The following is an 18,314-nucleotide window of genomic DNA, read 5'->3' as shown; positions in this document are numbered from 1 at the left end:
AAAATACAAATTTTTAAAGAAATAGTTTACATATGCTCTTAAATTTAAAAGATGATGAATAGTTCAGGTATAGTTTTTGGTAATATTATTATAACCTGAGTGGTAATGTTACCCCCCAAAAAGGAAAAGACCCCAGTCCTCGTCTTACCCGAAAGACAAGATTACAGACAGGAGATGGAGTGCGCTGTGTAGTGCAGGATATTGAAGGATTTATCTAGGAAAAGGAAAGTACGCCTCCAAGAGCGGGAGGCGGGCTGATCCAAGGGAGGAAGAGCAGTGGTCCTTGTTTCTCTTACACCCTCCCTTAGAGATGGTCTTTGATTGATTGACGGCTCTTGCCCCTGGAAAACCCAGTCATGTTTGTTTTCTTTGCGCATGTCCTTACCCATGGTGTACACAGAATAACCCACTGGGGCAGCAGGCACTAAACTGCAATGCTAATTGTATCACAGTGAGCACTGGGTTCTGTCCAGTCAAGTCCTTCTCACTACCGAGCAGTCGTGGCTGTCGGGTTCTAACCGGTTTCTTGCTGGCACTCATTCAGAAGAAGTAAAAGTCCTTTATGCTGGAGGCGGGCATAATGCCATCTTCAGGACCATCCTCCCCCTCCTCCACCTATCTGCCTGGTGCCTCCACTTATCTAACTACCTAACAGTAATAATCTTATTAAAAGCACCTAGCATTTTTTTCTGTATTTTTAGTATCAATTTTATCTTTGCATAAGTATGTTGATTCAATATTAAGACCTTTTCAAGAATTCTCATCATTCTTTAATTCATATATTTATTCTACATTGTCAGCTCTGTTTTTGCTCTTAAGAGTAAAATAAACATCTTTTGGATATTTTGGATTTATTGATTTGTTTCTTATTATGCCTTCTTTACATTTTTTTCATCTTGTGAATGTCATTCATTTTCGTAGGCAAATGTTTCATTAATTCATCCACTTAATTTATGTTGCTCTTAAAGGATTTACTTTCTGAGTAAGTCTGAGTTTAGTGAATTTAATTGTGTGTGTGTGTGTGTGTGTGTGTGTGTGTGTGTGTGTGTGTGTGTGATTTTGGCAATGAGCATATTCCTAAATCTTGCATTTAACTCAATTATTTATGTAAGGAGCTTCACTAAGGGACCAATCAAATTTGTTACTAAAATACTTTTATAAAGATAACAGACTTCTGATACAATATTACTTTGTGTGTGGGTAAAAAACATTTTTTAATAGAAGGAAAATAAGCCAATTTAAAGTTAGAATTTTGTGAATAGTGTGCTTCTTGAATTTATGAAAGTTGACTTTTTTCCTCATTGCTACACATGCTCTTCTCATTAATTTCATAGATTTTTTCATGAAACAATTGTTTGCTACAGGCTCTGTAGAGTGTATTATATATGATTCACATTACGGTTCTCATTTGCTGCTTAGGAAAGGTAGAACCTACATTTTAAAGAAGTCCATACTGATACCCATCTATTTTGAATTCTATCTCTTTGAAAAGAGGTGAAAACAATAAAACTGAGGTATTTGTCATCCCCTAAATGTGTGACATGGAAATGTAAAAACAAGTTTCTCCTCTGAAACTTCTGGTGATCTTTGTGTGTTTGGTAAATCAACCCTGGCCTTAAAAATCAGGCATCTGGCTCTTCTCTGACTGGACAGTGCTTTATCTGTCTTTCTGTTCTGTTCGGCATTTCACTTTCTTTCTAAGCAATTTACGTGTAGTTAAGACGTGATTTTTTTTCACAATAATCTTGCTGTTTAATTTCACTCAGTTTGTCCTTATTAAATATCAACTCAACATATTTGAGTGAGATAACTGAGTATTGATTATTTTTGCACTTCTCATTTGCAGGCCACTTCGATCTTTTTATGAACCCTTGAGACTTTTTAATGGCTATCGTATGCTTAATATGCATGTATAGTTCTAGTTTGGTTCCAGTTTGGTTTCGGGTTTGGGCTGAATTCAAACTCAGCTCTCCATTTGAAAAAAAAAAAAAAAACACAGTATCTCAGTGATAAAAGCAAGAACACTTTCTACTGCTTCTTCCACTCTTTCCTTGTTTTTCTTCAATTCAAAGCCAAAGAAGGATTCTGAAGCTCTGGGGTGGGGGTGGGTGTGTCGCTTGACTTTATATCTTTGTGAGGATGATGGTCACAGCATGCTGCCCCCTTATTCTTCTCCCTCTCAGGCAGAACAGACTACTAATCGTTATTTCCAAAAATAATATAGCAGTCTTATTCTTCCTTTTTCCGTATGCAAGCTTAAGCACCCTTTAATTTTTTAAATTCTTATTGTTTTCATTTATTTTAATTTGCCATGGATTATTTCTCTTTAGTTTTTAGACCTACAGAAGCATAAGTCAAAGTGACAATAACTGATAAGTATTCCAATTTTAAGATTTATTAAATGTCTAAGACTCAATAAGAAAACTACTTTATGAGACAGTAGACACTAGAATAAAGAAAAGACTGACAATGTTTTCTATGCATAGTGGCATTATGAAATGAAAGACTGCAGTTTGGGAGTTGAAGGACCAGAGTTCCTCCCATTGGCACCCCCGTGTTACGTGCATATGTCACTTAATTGCTCAGCCTTCCAGTTCTCTCACCTATAAATAGTGATGTACTGATTCCCGCTTCAGAATTGTCCAAAAAATGAAATAAATTTTGCGAAAGCATTTTGACAACTGTAGTGTGCTATGCCAAAGCCCTCAAATAGTTTAGAATCTATATAAGTAAAGGGCACAAACATTGAAATGAAGAATAATATTAGCTGGAAAGTCACTGGTTACTCTTCCAAACATTGAAGAGATATAATACAGAAGGTTTAGCAGGCAAGCACTGAGTATTTTTGAAGTGGTAGGATTTGTTTCTGAGTGGATTTGGAAGTTAAAAATAGGTCTTCAAGGGTGAATAAAAATTGAAATGGAAAAGAAGAATCTTCCAAATGTTTCTGCCAGGAAAGAGAAGGCTTCTTTCATCTATTCAACAGGTCATTTGTTAAATCTTTATGGAGTGTTTACCATAGTCTAGGCACTGTGCTAAGGGACACCATGAAAGATGGAGTAGATATGGAAAGAAAAAGATGTTTGACTTTTGTCACATGGTAGACATTTTAATCTTTGGACTCTGACCAATTGAAAGGTAGCACCTTCTTTACTATAGAACTAGAAGGGTGAATTTTCAGATTGCAGTCAATATTGTATCGCTTTGTACTTTAACAGAAATGCTCCTTATACATTCAGTGTTGAATTTGAAGGCAACAAGTGCTACTGTATGTTACTATATATCTTACTAAGCTTTCTACTCACATGGATTGTCATTCTAAATATAAAGGATTGTGTTTATTTATAGGAATATAGCTTATTGTGTCCAGTTCGGCTTATAATCAAGTTAAACACTCAATGAAATGCCTGTGTGATGTTTTGAAAAATATCTGCAAGTTTAGATTATTAAACTAAAGATAATTATAAAAGCATAACTGAAAATTTTCTTTCCTAGAAACTAATAAGTCAAGGACATTTACCCTTTGTAATTTATTTTTTATCTATTTAACTCAGTTTTAAAAATTCCCTAAGGAATCTTAGTGAGCCTGCAGAGCACAAAGCAAAGGAGTTTGCAAATACTCAGTTCATCGCTTGTGCACTGAACTTCATTTAGAGGCTTATCTAAATTGTCTATTTATCAAATAGACCCATTAAGCACCACATATTTCCAATCTGAGTTGTGCTCACAAAGCAGCAAATATAGTAAGAAGCTCAGTGAGAGGAGAATAAATAGCCTTCATATTTTTGGTATTTTGTAAGCAAAACAAATTAAATTTGCCTTTTAATCGACTTTTTGATGTCATGTTAGAAATCTCTTTTCCTTAATCATAATCCCCCATAATCTACTTTTGGGGGCACTGGGAATTCCCCTGGTTTTGCTGGAGAAAGTCCCCACAGGGTGCATCACTCTGAGAGCAGCTCCCTGATGTTTTATCTCCTCTTCTCCTCCCTGTTTCGTCTCCTAGGTCCTGCAGCAAAGGGAACCTAGAGTGGTTTACCTGCTCTCTGATGTCTGGTCATGCTTGGTTGGCACCTGGTGCAGGGTCGGGTGGTGAGAGGCTGTTGTCGAGTGCAAGGTGATGGCCTACTAGGGAGAGGTTAGAGGTGCCAGCGAACCACTGAAGGGAAGCACATGGACAGTGGCCTCAGTATTTGGGAGGCCACTCCCTAGCCCAACAACCTGGATCACACAGAGTGATCCTAGGATCATATATATTTCCCTTATGGCAAGATTAGGAGAGATAGATTCATTCATTCATTCAAGCAACAAGTAGTTCATGAATGCCAAACGTTGTTCTAAATTCTTCCAATAGAGTGGAGAATAAAAATGCCATCGTCTCTGCCTTCGTGGAGCTTACAGTTTTCAGGAGAAAGACAAACATCAAACAGAAATTCCAGAAGGCTAATATGCAATTGCAATTTGTGATAAGTGCTATGATAGAAAATTCTAGGCTGCAGACTGGAACCATATTTGGGGATCTAATTAGGTTAAAGGGTCAAAGAAAACTCTTTTAAAAAGTGATATTATAGTGAAGAATGATTAAGGGTGATTAAGATAGAGTAGAAGTAGGATCATTTGAGGCAAAGGAAGCAGCATGTGAGATGGCTGTAAAATAGGAAGAGGCTTCAAGTGTAATTCAAGGCACTCAGATGTGCAAGGAGGAGAGCATCTTACTTGAAAACCACAGTTGCATGAAAAGTGTGTTTTTTTTGCAAGGGAGCTCCTAGGAGATTATTGTGAGCCAGCTCTACAGCGAGCAGTGAAGTTGTTCATTTGTCTCCAAAAGATCCTGACACAGAACACGTTTCCAAAACTTTACTCCACTGCTCATGTTGACTTTAATTTAGAGGTCTTCAGTGGAGAATTGAATTTTCACCAGTCATGTGCTAAATACACAGGGGTTTCTAGATGCTGTGCTGTCTAATACAGTAGTCATATGTTGCTACTAAAATTTAAATTTCAATAAATTAAAATTCAATCCAGTTTTAAAAATGACAAATTCATTTCCTTAGTCACACTAGCAATATTTCAAGGGCTCAATTACTGTGTCGGACAGCACAGATATTGTGCATTTACATCACTGAAGAAATTTCTATCACTCCGTCTATGTAGTAGTTAACAGCATGGGCTCTGCAATCAAATCTGGATTTAAATTCTGATTTTTTGCACTTACTCACTGTGTGATCCTAAGCAATTTATTTAACATCTCTGATCCTCAGATTAGGCACGGACAAATTAATGCCATAATGTATGTATAAAGAACTTAATCTAGCACCTGGCACATAATAGGTATTTTAGAAATACCCATACCTAATCCCTCTATTTTCCTAATCCAGCTCAATTGTCCTCCAATGGCTCAGTCATTCTCCTTCTTCTGCTTTCATTCTGTGTAAATTCATTTCAAGCGTATATTCATCCATGCTACCGTCTCTTTATTTACTAGCTGTACCCCTAATCCAATCTACAATTCTAGATCAATCCAAATATGTTCCCTGACCCAACTGAGTCTGCCAAACCTTGTTAGGGAAAATCATTTCACTATTGAAAGTATCTGTATTGTAAATGGTCAGCTGCCAGGTTCGTCTGGTTGACCTCCAGACAACTTGGCAAGTCTTGGACTGTGTCACTCTGGCTACGCTTTTCATTTTTGATAGTACTTATCCTAACTGTGGTCTCCTCACCAGGCCTTCACTTCGCCTCTGTACCAGCAGGTGACTTTATCTCCTGGAATGAATTCACTAAACTTCCTTTTTCTACTTCTTCATGTGTGTATAATTTTGTTTACAGGGGTTCCCAAATTCCAGTACTGAGACCAGTGTAAGGCTATGTTAGAAGCACTTGATCAGTGTTAAAAAGTATATATATCTGGACCTGACCTCAGCCTATTGAATGAAAATCATTATTACTAGGAATGGGAGAATCTATATTTGCTTAAAGGTCCCCAGATGATTTTGTGACCTAAGTTTGGGAGACACCACCAAGGGAGTTGTAGACACTGTTGCTCATACCGTCTGATTGTTTATTCATACTGTTTGCTATTAATTGGGCTGCCCCTGTTTCTTCCCAGCAGTTGACATATAGGTTCCACTCTTCAGAGCTCTTCAGTGAGTTGTTAGAGCATCTGTCTTGCCTGTGGTCATCACATTTAATCTCTCCTTGCTGGAAATGTTAACATACTCCTGCTGGTGGCATGCCAAGCTTGAGAGTAGCTAGAATGGCTGCTGTGCTGTGTCCTGGCTGTGCTCCAAGACTTCATTATTGGTCATTTTGTCTGACCATTTAGTGCAAACTGTAGATCGTAGATGACCCTGGTGGAAGAGTTGAAGCAGCCAGAAGCGTAATTTCAAGAAGATGGAAGTCTTACAGTTATGTAATAGTTTGGATACGAACATTGCTCTGTAAAATTTTAATTTGATTCAGAGTGTATTTTCCACTAGATATAACAATTAGTATTCCAAAGAACAAAAGGAATTTTAATACTGTTTTAACTTTTTCTTTCATCTACTAGTGTGTTGTATATGTGGTTTATAGTGAATTTCCTTGGCCCCAAGCTATCTTTTTGGTGGTTCTCAAAAACTTAAAATATCACTGATAGAAACAAATACTTTAATGAATAAATAATCAAAAATCAACATGTAATTAGCAGATCAACATTTTTACAGATGTAGTATTGTATTTATATATTTACTAAACATATTATTAATATTCATATTTAATATATACTTGTGTATAAATTGTATATATTACATGTAAATATTAATAGTATGTTTAATAAGAATTCCATCAAAATTAAATATGCACAATGGTAGAATCTCAAGTATTCCGTCTCCTACTGAAATTATCTGTAAATAATCATAGACTTGTGGAAATGATGGATTAGGAAACAACTGAAAAAAAAGATAAAAAATCAGAGAAGCTTGATTAAGTCTCAGTTGAGCCTCTCACCTCCTGTCTGGCCATGATCGGGTCACTGAACATTTCTGAGCCTTAGCTTTCTCATCTTCAAAATGTCCTTTCAGAAGGTTGTAGTAAGGAATGTTGTAAGGCTACTAGTAAGGTTGTTGTAAGGATTAAATGGAATAAATGATAAATGGTACTATATTATAAGATATACTTATTGTTCTTGTTAAGGTTAAAGGGTATTATATAATTTTGAGATATTTTTTAAATTCACTAAGAGAAAATTATTTAGCACTTTACTTGATTCATCAGGATAACAACTCACTTTTATCCATTTTAGTGTCCTTGGAAGATAACATTATAGTAATCCCTTAAATTTTACTGAGTCAAATGAAGTATATTTTATTAAGTTCTCCTATTTTGAAAATTGGCAACTCATGTGCATGGACATTTTGTGTTTTTCTAATAACTACAACATTTGTTTAGACAGAATTTTTTTTCTCAATAGTGTCATCTGTTCGTCTTCTTTATTAGACAAAAGCTTAGTTTTCATATTTTTTCTGGCATACTGGACATTTAAAACTTTAGTATATGATTTTATTTTTATTTGGGGTAATTTTGCTTATAATAACTACCTTTGCTGAGCTCTTGCATTGTGACAGACACAATACAAAGCCTACATGTACAGAATTAACATATTTAATCCTCACAACAATGATGTGAGATAGAGAATGTTGTCCGCATATACTGATGAGAAAATTAAGGTATAAAATAGGTAAGTATCTTTAAAATCATCCTTTAAAGAGACAGAATGGGAGTTGAGTCCAGGCAGCCAGATTCCAGAATCTAGGCTCATCACATTTGAACCATGCTGCATTGCTAACATTACATGATCTTTTGCATCTCTGCTTGTGAACATTCTGAGAATGAAACCTTTGGCCCCATGATTCTTGGGGTGTGACCTAGGGAATCTTTGATGCCAATGGCACCCATGTAAGTGAAGCTCTCTTGGAGCCTTGGCAGTACTTTCTAACTTGTAATTCAGTTTTTCTGACAATCCCTCAAACATATTTACATGGAAATAAACTAGACCACTTTTGTTTTCACATATTTGATAGTCAGATATATAAAAGTTAATAGCCTATCCAAAAGACTGGTTTACATAGATTTCCAGCCAGGGTAAGTTGTTAGTCCTTATCAGTATAATCATGATGGCTAAAACTGGTGTTCAAAATAACATCACAATTTTAGGTAGATATTGGCATTTGCAGGGTATGTTGTATTTTACTATCTTGAGCTTGTAAACACTAGTGATTAATTATAAGTTCACTTAAATTGTTATTATATCATCATGGAAATTCATGCACTTGCTGAAACATGTAATCAAAATTGTGCATTCAATTAATTCAAGAGTCACAAACTGAACATTTTATATAATTTACATAGCTAATCCTCATAGTGAAACTGCAGGGCAGTCCTGGAAGCTTAATTTTTTCCCCATATATGGTATTAAAGCAGATTATGTCTTAAACTCTTCAGGTTTTCACTTGATTTCCTGTCATCGTATTATCATAACCTCGAGAGAAATAACTCTTTCTTACTTGAAATAAGCTTCAAGTGAAAGTAAGTTTCAAGTTATCACACATTAAGGAATATTTTCTTGTACTTTATATACACAGACATGGACATATGAGTGCACACACACACACACACAAACACACACACAGCTCACACAAACACATAAAGCTGTCCCTACCTATGAATGGATTGATTTCAGGAAGTATATTTATGTTTTTAAGAACCAGGGGTAGCTTCTCATAGGAATAGTGTTGTGTTACTATTCCAGTACAAAAGGTTATTTGTCTCATATTTCACACCATTTTACATATTGCTTTTATTGGATTATCCTTCCCCAGTTTCCTTCCTAGACATTAGAAACACAACCCTCTGTACCACTAACCCGAGGAGACCTTCCACCACCATAACCCATAACGACAATACTGTTTTCAGTGTATGTTATCAGCCAGCACAATTATTAAAACCAGTGGTATCCCATTGGAATAATTATTTAGATGTTAAGAAGCTATGTTTATATTTTCAAAATGATAAATGTCGTTGTTTTGTTCTGAATTTTCAAATCCTGAACACACAATAGCTGTTTAATACTTTCAAAATAAACAGAGTGTGCATTGTTGGTGCAAAATTCTTGGGTTTTCTAAAACCAGAAAATACTGACCATAGAGTTTATGCTTTAAATATGCCAACCCAATTTGCATTTGGCCCACTTATCATTATTTTCTGGTTATCATCCTTGGAATAATAACTGAGAAGTATACTTTATATTGACCACATTTTCCTTTAAAAAATGATGCAAATAAATTTATTCCCAAAGCAGAAATAGACTCATAGACATAGAAAACAAACTGTGGTTACCAAAAGGGGAAAAGGGTGGGGGGGGGGATAAATTAGGAGTTTGGGATTAACATATACACATTACTATATATAAAATAGATAAGCAACAAGAACCTATTGTATAGCAAGGGAACTATATTCAATATCTTATAATAACCTATAATGGAAAAGAATCTGAAAAAAGTATATATATATATATGTGTGTGTATGAATCTTTTTTCAGATCCATATGTATATATATGTATAACTGAATCAATTTGCTGTACACCTGAAACTAACACTACATTGTAAATCAACTATACTTGAATTTAAAAAACCCACACATATTAACTATATTTTCCGGAAGCCACAATTTTTAGAATTAGAAAACCCCTCCCAATTAATTATTCACACAGAAGGAAAGCTACAGTTCAAATCCTGAAAACTAATATTCAGAATGTTGGTGAAAGATGTTTTTTTCTTTCTAAAAGATAACCTGATTTTTAATAAATTTGTTTGCTTTACATGTGATCATTCTTTAGTCAATAGGTCTCTAACTTAGTCAGCTGCTGTAACAAAATACCACAGACTGTCTAAACAGTAGGCATTCATTTCTCACAGTTCTGGAGGCTGGGAAGTCTAAGATCAAGGCACCAGCAGATTCAGTTTCTAGTGAGAGACCTCTTCCTGGTTTGTAGATGACCACTTTCTCACTGTGTACTCACATAGCAGAGAGAGAGTGAGCCCTGGTCTCTCTTCCTCATCTTATAAAAACACTAATCTCATCATGTGAGCCCCAACCTCATGACCTCAACTAAACCAAGTTACCTCCCAAGGGTTCCACATCCAAACACATTACTTTGGGGGCTAGGGTTTCAACCTATGAATTAGAAAGTAGGAGGGAGGTGGGAACACAAATATTCAATCCATAACTGCCTCCAATTGAAGAACATGCATATGAGTTTCACTCACATGTGTTTTATATTTTTAAAATTGAAATGCCTTGGAAAAGTCAAGCATTCTCCAATTGACCACAGACCCTGCCACTCCCTACTGTCTTACTCCTTGCTAGATATTCTTAATGGTGTGGTCTACCAAGCCTCTGTAGGTACTTGAGTTGTTGACTCTTGATTTATACTCTTTAACTTGTCAAAATTTATCAAGATTTTGGTATTAAAATCCTCTTTTAATTCCCTCCTGTAGGATGGAGAACCTAATAAGGGGAAGGAATCCCCCGCAATATCAGAGAAGTCCCTGCAAAGAAGTTCGTGCAGCACTTCGGAAGAGGCCTGAGGAGGAGTGTAAGTATGTTTAATAGGATTAACTATGTTGTAGATAGACTTTGGTGAGTAGTATGGAAAAACTAAAGGGTTAATCTTTAACTGATAAGTCAAATAATAGAGGTACTAAAATACTTGTTGAATCTAACTGAGTCTATTTTAAAAAACGTATTATCACATGGTACCTGGATTCAGGCATTAAGAATATTGTTTTCTTAAGTATTTCTCTTGTATTTCAAGATGTTCTACTGATAATTTGGTTCCATATTCAAATGAGATTGGAAAAGTCTACACAATTTACTGTATCTTTCTTAAATATCTGTATCATGAATGTTAATCTTTCTGAAGAGTCTTGAAGTTAAAAAAGAAACAACTTTTAAAATGTGTTTAAAATAAACATTTTCCAATTTCATTTGACTACAGAACTCTTTCAACCTCTTTTTAAAATTGAGAACTCTTTGAAAACCACTGCATTAGACTAAAGATAAATGTCTAGTGGAACTATAAACCCATTGATCAAAGTGAAGTATTTGATTTAATCAAATTTAGGAAAAAAAATTTGAAAGATGGAAGTCATGTATTCCATTATAAAGCCATTTTAATCCATTTTTAAATTATTAAAATATTGCAGTATATAATTGTAGATATTTTATCCAAATATTTCTAGTCTGTAGCATTGTTGGAGATATTTGACATAATACTTGAACTGTAAGTTTATAGGATGACCTGTAATACTAGCTTTCCTAATGGCATTTACATGCAATTATTTTCAGGGAACTGAATCACAATCCATTATGACAAAAATTTATCTGAATTATGTCTTTTTACAGGAACTTTCATTTTATAAGGATAGAGCTAATGCAGTGGGTTCACTGGCCTGTACAGTTTAGTAGACTTTCAAGGTTATATTGGCATTTGAAATTAGTTTGAAGTACACCATTCTGGGTAAAGACCAAATATATTAAATCTGGGCACACTCGGGGCAAGTAGAGTGTTTTTGTTTTGTTCTGTTTTATTGCAAAATCAATAGATAATCTGATTTGGTTGGCATCTATGTCATTCAAGATAATGTTAGTTTTCTTTTAGTTGGTATATTTATAGCTTCTAACATTATAAACAATATCCTATTAAATCTAAAATTTGAAAATGAAGATACAGTTCATGGGCATGTTAAAACAAACACTGTTTACAAGAACAGACTCTTGCATAAAACAATTGCTTTTTTATTGAGTCCACAGGAAAGCTTTGGGGTTTCTCCTCGTGCTGGTTTAACACAGTCTGCTTAATCTCTGGTATAGTTCTGCAGATTTTATTTAGAAACTCAGAAGGGATTTTTGTGTATAAAACTATGATTGATTCTCACAGAGTTGCTATTTCACATATACAAAGTGATTTTTCAGGCCTCTTGTAATGAGTTGATCTAGGCCAGAGGTTGGCCAACTATGGTCCATTTACCAACTCCATCCTGAAACCTATTTCCGTAAATAAAATTTTATTAAAACATAGCCATCTCCTATTTATTTAGATAATATATGACTGATTGCCACAGAAAAGGAAAAGTTGAGTAGTTGTGGCAGAGATTCTGTGGCCCGCAAAGCCAAAAGCATTTACCTAATTCTTTGCAGAAAAAAGATTTGGGCCAGTGTTTTTCAAAATGTGGTCTCCAGTCCAGCAGCACAAGCAGCAGCATTTGGGAACTTACTAGAAATGCAAATTTCAGGGGCTGCCATGCACATCTACTGAATGCAAACCTCTGATCCAGTAATCTGTGTGTTTTGAAGAAGCCCTGCAGGAGATTCTGATTCAAACTCAAGTCTGAAAGCCGCTAGCTTAAGTCAAACGTCTTGCTACAGATGATATTAAATCATCATGGATACAAAAGACTGATAATAATGGATATATTTCAGAGTTAGGTCTTACTGCTGTTTAATGTAAAGTGCATAAGGTAACTGTTGCTTCTGTTATAACAAGCAAGTCCTCACCAGTTGGGTTGTGGCAGTCAGGACAATTTTTGAAATATCACTACAGGAGCTCAGCAGGATTGGCTGTGTTATTGAACATGGAAAGACATAATGAGAAATGAGAAATGTATAAAGTGTTTTTCTCTGCCAGAGAGGTCTTCGTTATCCCTTGTTAGTTTAATGAGCAGTTCTTTTGTCCTGTACAGACCAGTATTAATTCTCTAAGAGAGAAGCTTCTTTTCTAAAATGGGAGCAAAATATCATAGTAGTTATTTAAGACATTAACTTTAGAGTCACACATAAGGGTTTATTCTCTAATGTGACACTTAAAATGACCAGTGCAGGACTCTGGGTATTATTTTTTTTAATCAAGGACTCAGTTTACTTATTTGAAAAATGAGAATAATGAAAGACCTTACCTTGAGGAGACAGCAAGTTTTCTTTCTTCTCTCTCTCTTCCTTTTCACTTGGCTTAGGACTGTGGTCCTTCTTATTTCAAACTAACCATCTGAGGATAACAAAGCATGTTTTGATCATAGGAGCAAAAATCTCCAGAAATCATAATCACTATTTTTAGAAATAAACATACATAGCAAGGAACAGCTTGTAAACAAACGACATGAAGCTGGAATTCTTGCAGCGATGTTAGATAGTAATTTGTGTTAGATAGTAATTTGTCTCACACAATTAGTTACACACAAGTACTTTCCCTATGATTCTACAGATTCAATATGGGATCTAGACCAAAAGTTAATGGTCAGCTCCTGTGGAAATCTGCCACTTTAGAAAAATCACCACAGAAAGCCCAATGATAGTGGCTTCCCTTTACTGAGAATTGAAAGAATAGTGGGACTTGACTGAGACTATAGGATCATCCAGCTACAAGGAGAGCCCTCTTTTATTCGGAGATACTGCAAACAGGAAGGTTTTGCTAAATAATATAATTCACACTACTTCCTCCTATAATCTTTTCTACTCTTTTACAAATTTTTCACCATTAATACCAACATCGGGTCACCAGACATAGCTCTTACCAATTATTTCATGTGAGTTATATCTAGCTATGCTGCATCTAGCACAGCCAAGCAAACTTTTAGTAAAAGCTGATTCTTGTAGAAGACAGACTTTGAAACATGCTCAAGCTACTTCCCATTAAATAATAAAAATAAAACCTTTGCCTTCAAAACCAAAGCACCATTCAGCTACAGCCCTATATTCTTGTTCTATTCTCAGGCAAACCTCTCTAAGGAGTCATCTATACTTACTCCATTTCCTTACCCACAACTCACTCCTCCAAATCAGTGCAGTCTGGCTCTCAGTCTAATCACTCTGCTGAAACAGCTTTCATTCAGACCACCAATAATCTCTTTATGATGCTAGATTAGTTTTCTATTGCTATGTAATAAATTGCCACACACTTACTGACTTAAAACAGTTTATCTCAGTTTCTGTGGGTCAAGAGTCCGGGTGGATCCTGGTACCCCTCAAAAAACAAAACAAAACAAAACAAAATAAAACAAAACCCCCAAAACAAAAACAAACAAGAATGGAATGCAGGTAGAGATTAGCCAGGTTCTCTGCCTTATGGTCTCACCAGGCTGACAGTCTCATCTTAAACTCAATTAAGGAAGAACTCACTTCCAAGCTTACTTAGGCTGTTGGCAGAATTTGTTTTCTTATGGTTCTGTCACCAAGAGTCCTACTTTTTGCTGACTTCCAGCTGAGGGCCACCTTTAAGTTCTAGAGATCTGTAACTTTTTTGCTGCATCTACATATGGCTGCTTATGTCACTATTATACTAAAAAACTTATTAACAAATAAAAATCAAATTAAAAAATATTTAAGTAACCCACAGGAAAGCAAGAAAAAAGAAATAAAGAAATAGAGAAATGAGAAACCAAGGGGACAAACAAAAACCAAATAATAAAATGGCAGACATAAGCCTTAATAGATCAATAATTACATTAAGTGTAAATGGTGTAAATACCTCAATTAAAAGGAAAAGCTTGTCAAATTTGTTAAAAAAGCAAAACAAATTGCTGACTATAAAACGCCTTTTAAATGTAAAGATACAAAAAGGCTATTATAAAAGAATAGAAAAAATATTAAATGAAAGCTTGAGTGACTATCAGTAAAAAGTTCAGAGTAAAACATTATAAAGAAGATAGTTTCTTAATGATAAAAGTATCAGTTCAGAAGGATATAACAATCCTCAATGTTTATGACTTCAGTTTATTTTTTACAAATTTATATTTTTTTAAACTTTGTTTCAATAGCTTTGCTATGGTCAGTCTTTTCTTTTTTGTTACTCAGTCCAACTTAGTTTTCAATAGGTAAGTCATTCTTGGTAGCATAGTTGTGATTGTGGCCTGTTTAAAAGAAAAAAAAATACACAGTTGTTTTCATATAGAGAAGTAGCTGCAACGTTGTTATTTTTTCTCAAACAATACCGTATAAACTAAAATTCCACGAATCCTATCTGTTAAGTTTCTGCATAAGAAAAATTTATTGAAGAGTTTTTTTCTTTATTTTACCTTCTTGTAAAATTTAAACTCCTAATTAAATGCCACTTGCAACGTTCCTTAGAATTTTTATCTTTTAAGCTATTGAGCTTAAACATTAAGCCCTTAGACAATTAGAGGGTAATTTATTAGGGCAGGTTCTGTCAGATATCAACTGCTATTCTGTTATGGATTCTTCTGATATCATTGAGAGCAGAGAAGAAGAGCAGTGTAGATTTAACTCCAAGACCACCGTAAACCAAAAGTGATGATACTTCATTTCTTGTTTTACCTGTTATCCCAAATAATGCCCTACATGATTAGCAAGGCTTCTGCAGTATGATTAAATTACATTCATTTATTCAACAAATATCTACTGTGTGAGCACCTACCATGTGTGTCTCTCCCTATTCTAAGTATCTGTGATACATAGTGAGAAAAAAATTAAAAACCAAAAAGGGCAAAATCTTCCATTTTTAACAGAGTTATGCTCTAGTTGGGGAAAGCAGACATTAAACAAAATAAGTTATTATTCATTAGAAAGTGATTCATACTGTGGAAAAATTGAGCAAAGTTATGGGGGATTTAGGAGCAGAGACAGATTTGAAGGTGATTTCTTTTTTTCTTCCTTTTCCAGTATAGTTTATTACAAGATAGTGAATGTAGTTCCCTGTGCTATACAGTAAGATCTTGTTTATCTATTTTATGTATATTGGTTTGTATCTGCTAATCACAAACTCCTAATTTATCCCTCCCCTACATTTCCACTTTGGTAACTAACTATAAGTTTATTTTCTATGTCTGTGAGTCTGTTTCTGTTTTGTAAATAAGTTCATTTGTATCATTTTTTTAGATTCCACATATAAGTGATATCATATGATATTTGCCTTTCTGTATCTGATTTACTTCACTTAATATGATAATCTCTAGATCCATCCATGTTGCTGCAAATGGCATTATTTCATTCTTTTTTATGGCTGAGTAATATTCCACTGTGTATGTATATATACATACACAATGAAACATACATACACCTCATATATATATATATATATATATATGTATAGATATAAAGATAGATAGATATATCATCTTATTTATCCATTCATCTGTTGATGGACATTTAGGTTGCTCTCTTTTTGATTTCAAGTTTTTGTCTTTTCCGGATAGATGCCTGGGAGTGGGATTGCTGGATCATGTGGTAGTTCTATTTTTAGTTTTTTAAGGAATGTCCATACTGTTTTCCATAATGGCTGCACCAATTTACATTTGGAGGGAAATTTCAAGTAAGGAAAATAGGCATTTTACAAAAGATGACATATGAACAGGAGGCTGAGGAGTTAGCCACACTAGTTTACAAATTGTAAACTCCATGACTTCTGCATTTAAAATCAACTGGGAGAACGTTCCCATCCAGAGGTTAATTTTGACATGATGCATATATGACATGTGGGGGAATAGTCACCAATACATACTATCTTCTTTCTCAGAAGAAACTGTTAAGACATGTTTGCCTTTTTGCAAAGTTTAGAAACTTGCAAAGATGAATACCCAAGTTCAGCTTGTTTGCAGTGCCTTTTCTTCCCATGCAATATTTTGAAATGTTTAATGAGTGCCAGTGATGAGCTGAATGTGAGTCTGCCTAATGGCATGATTTCTACAAAGCCTGGTGAGCAAGTGTCTTTGGTCCTGGAACCCTAGTGTCCTTTGCCATGTGCTTACTATGGAGTTGCTTAGGCCTATGGAACTACTGCCATTCTTACCTTTTCACCTGGAGAATTAACCTCAGCGTGTTCCTGGCCTAAAGCACCTGTTATTACTTCAGAAATGGGTGCCTCTAGGGACCTAATGAGCATAAGTGTCTGCCCTTTCAAGACACTTGTGACAACATGGACTGTCCCGGCAGGCCTTGAGTAGAATTTCATTCTGCTATACCTTTTTCACAGAGGTGAAATAGGCCCATGGTGTTTCATCTCCCTTGATTATTCTACTGATTTAGGGTAATGTTGCCAGATTCAATACAAGAGACCTGGTTAAATTTGAACTCAGGTAAGCAACAAGTAATTTTTTAGTGAAAGTGCATCTCATACAATATTTAGGGCACTTTTAAAATTAAAATTTTCATTCCTTATCTGAAACTCAAATTGGGAGTTTATATTTGAATTCTACAGCAAAACAGAAACAAAGTGTGTGTGTGTGTGTGTGTGTGTGTGTGTGTGTTTGTGTGTGTGTGTGTGTGTGTGTGTGTGTGTGTGTATGCTTCAAGTAATTTTTATTTGTTTCCTACCTTCTACCCTTAAATTTGTCCAGATTTTCTGGATGCTTTGATACAGTGTCCACATTCTTCAAGTTGTAGTTCTCAATTGCTGTCACTCTGGACTCTTTATCTATAGCTTTGAAAGGCCACATCCTCAGTAGTTTCCCAGACCTCGCCATCTCTTGGGGACACACTCCAGATTGCTCTCCAAAATTCTGTCTCTCTGCCCTGGTTAGATTTCTTTAGGCTCCAGTCACGATCGTTTGACTTGGTGCAGCTGAAAACATCTCTCACTTTTCTACTTTCTTCGTTAAGATTTGTCAGAGCGGGGTCTATCCATTTCCTTTTTAATATTTGTTTCTCTCAGCCTGCAGTTTCCCACTTTCTATTTCATATCTGTCTAATGTATCCTATAAAATCTCGATATTTCTCTTAAGGAAAGCTCTCTTTTCCTCCAATGTAATTAGCCGGTTTTCCTTTATTTAGTTTTTATTTTTCTGCTGCTTCTGTTCTGATAATAAAATAGAAGCATGCCTGTTTTCATATCATTCTGATTCCTTCTGGATATCCTAACAAACTCAATTCTTGAAGACCAAATGCTCCAAACACAGACTTTATTGTTTCTTTTTGTAGCCTTTATGTATACAGTCATTTCAATGACTGGCTTGTTACCTTTCTCAATTCCACCTAGAATAGGGCAGATTCTCTTCATTGTAAGGGCTCTCTGTTACTTTTCATCTGTTTATTAGTCAAATGCACTACTCTTCTGTGGGTGCATCCACAATAAATTCTCTGGTTTATAAGGCCATGGACAGTGTTCCTGTGAGTATCTTGCCCAAAGCTCAAGGTCAAATTGCAGTAGCTTAAACACTGTGGGCAATGTCCAGTAAGGTCAGCAAGGCCAGTACATTGTTGATAAAACAGTGCTGTCTGCACAGATCAACCTCTTGCTTGGGGATAAAACCTCTGTGAAGTACAGTAA

General features: G+C 35.2%; 1 protein-coding gene across 2 annotated transcripts in view; it reads left to right on the top strand.

Annotated features, from left to right (window-relative positions):
* The window catches only part of LRRC7 (leucine rich repeat containing 7), a 428,908-nt gene that overhangs the window by 87,870 nt on the left and 322,724 nt on the right, over positions 1-18,314 (top strand). For both annotated transcript variants that reach the window (XM_010963422.3, XM_045522878.2), the window contains exon 2: positions 10,537-10,634. In XM_010963422.3, coding sequence (XP_010961724.3) covers positions 10,537-10,634 — 98 coding nt within the window. The remainder of the gene's footprint in view (positions 1-10,536; positions 10,635-18,314) is intronic.

This window comes from Camelus bactrianus, chromosome 13 (assembly GCF_048773025.1).
Source record: "Camelus bactrianus isolate YW-2024 breed Bactrian camel chromosome 13, ASM4877302v1, whole genome shotgun sequence".
Lineage (NCBI taxonomy): Eukaryota > Metazoa > Chordata > Mammalia > Artiodactyla > Camelidae > Camelus > Camelus bactrianus.
This window is presented reverse-complemented; position numbering and strand designations above follow the sequence as displayed.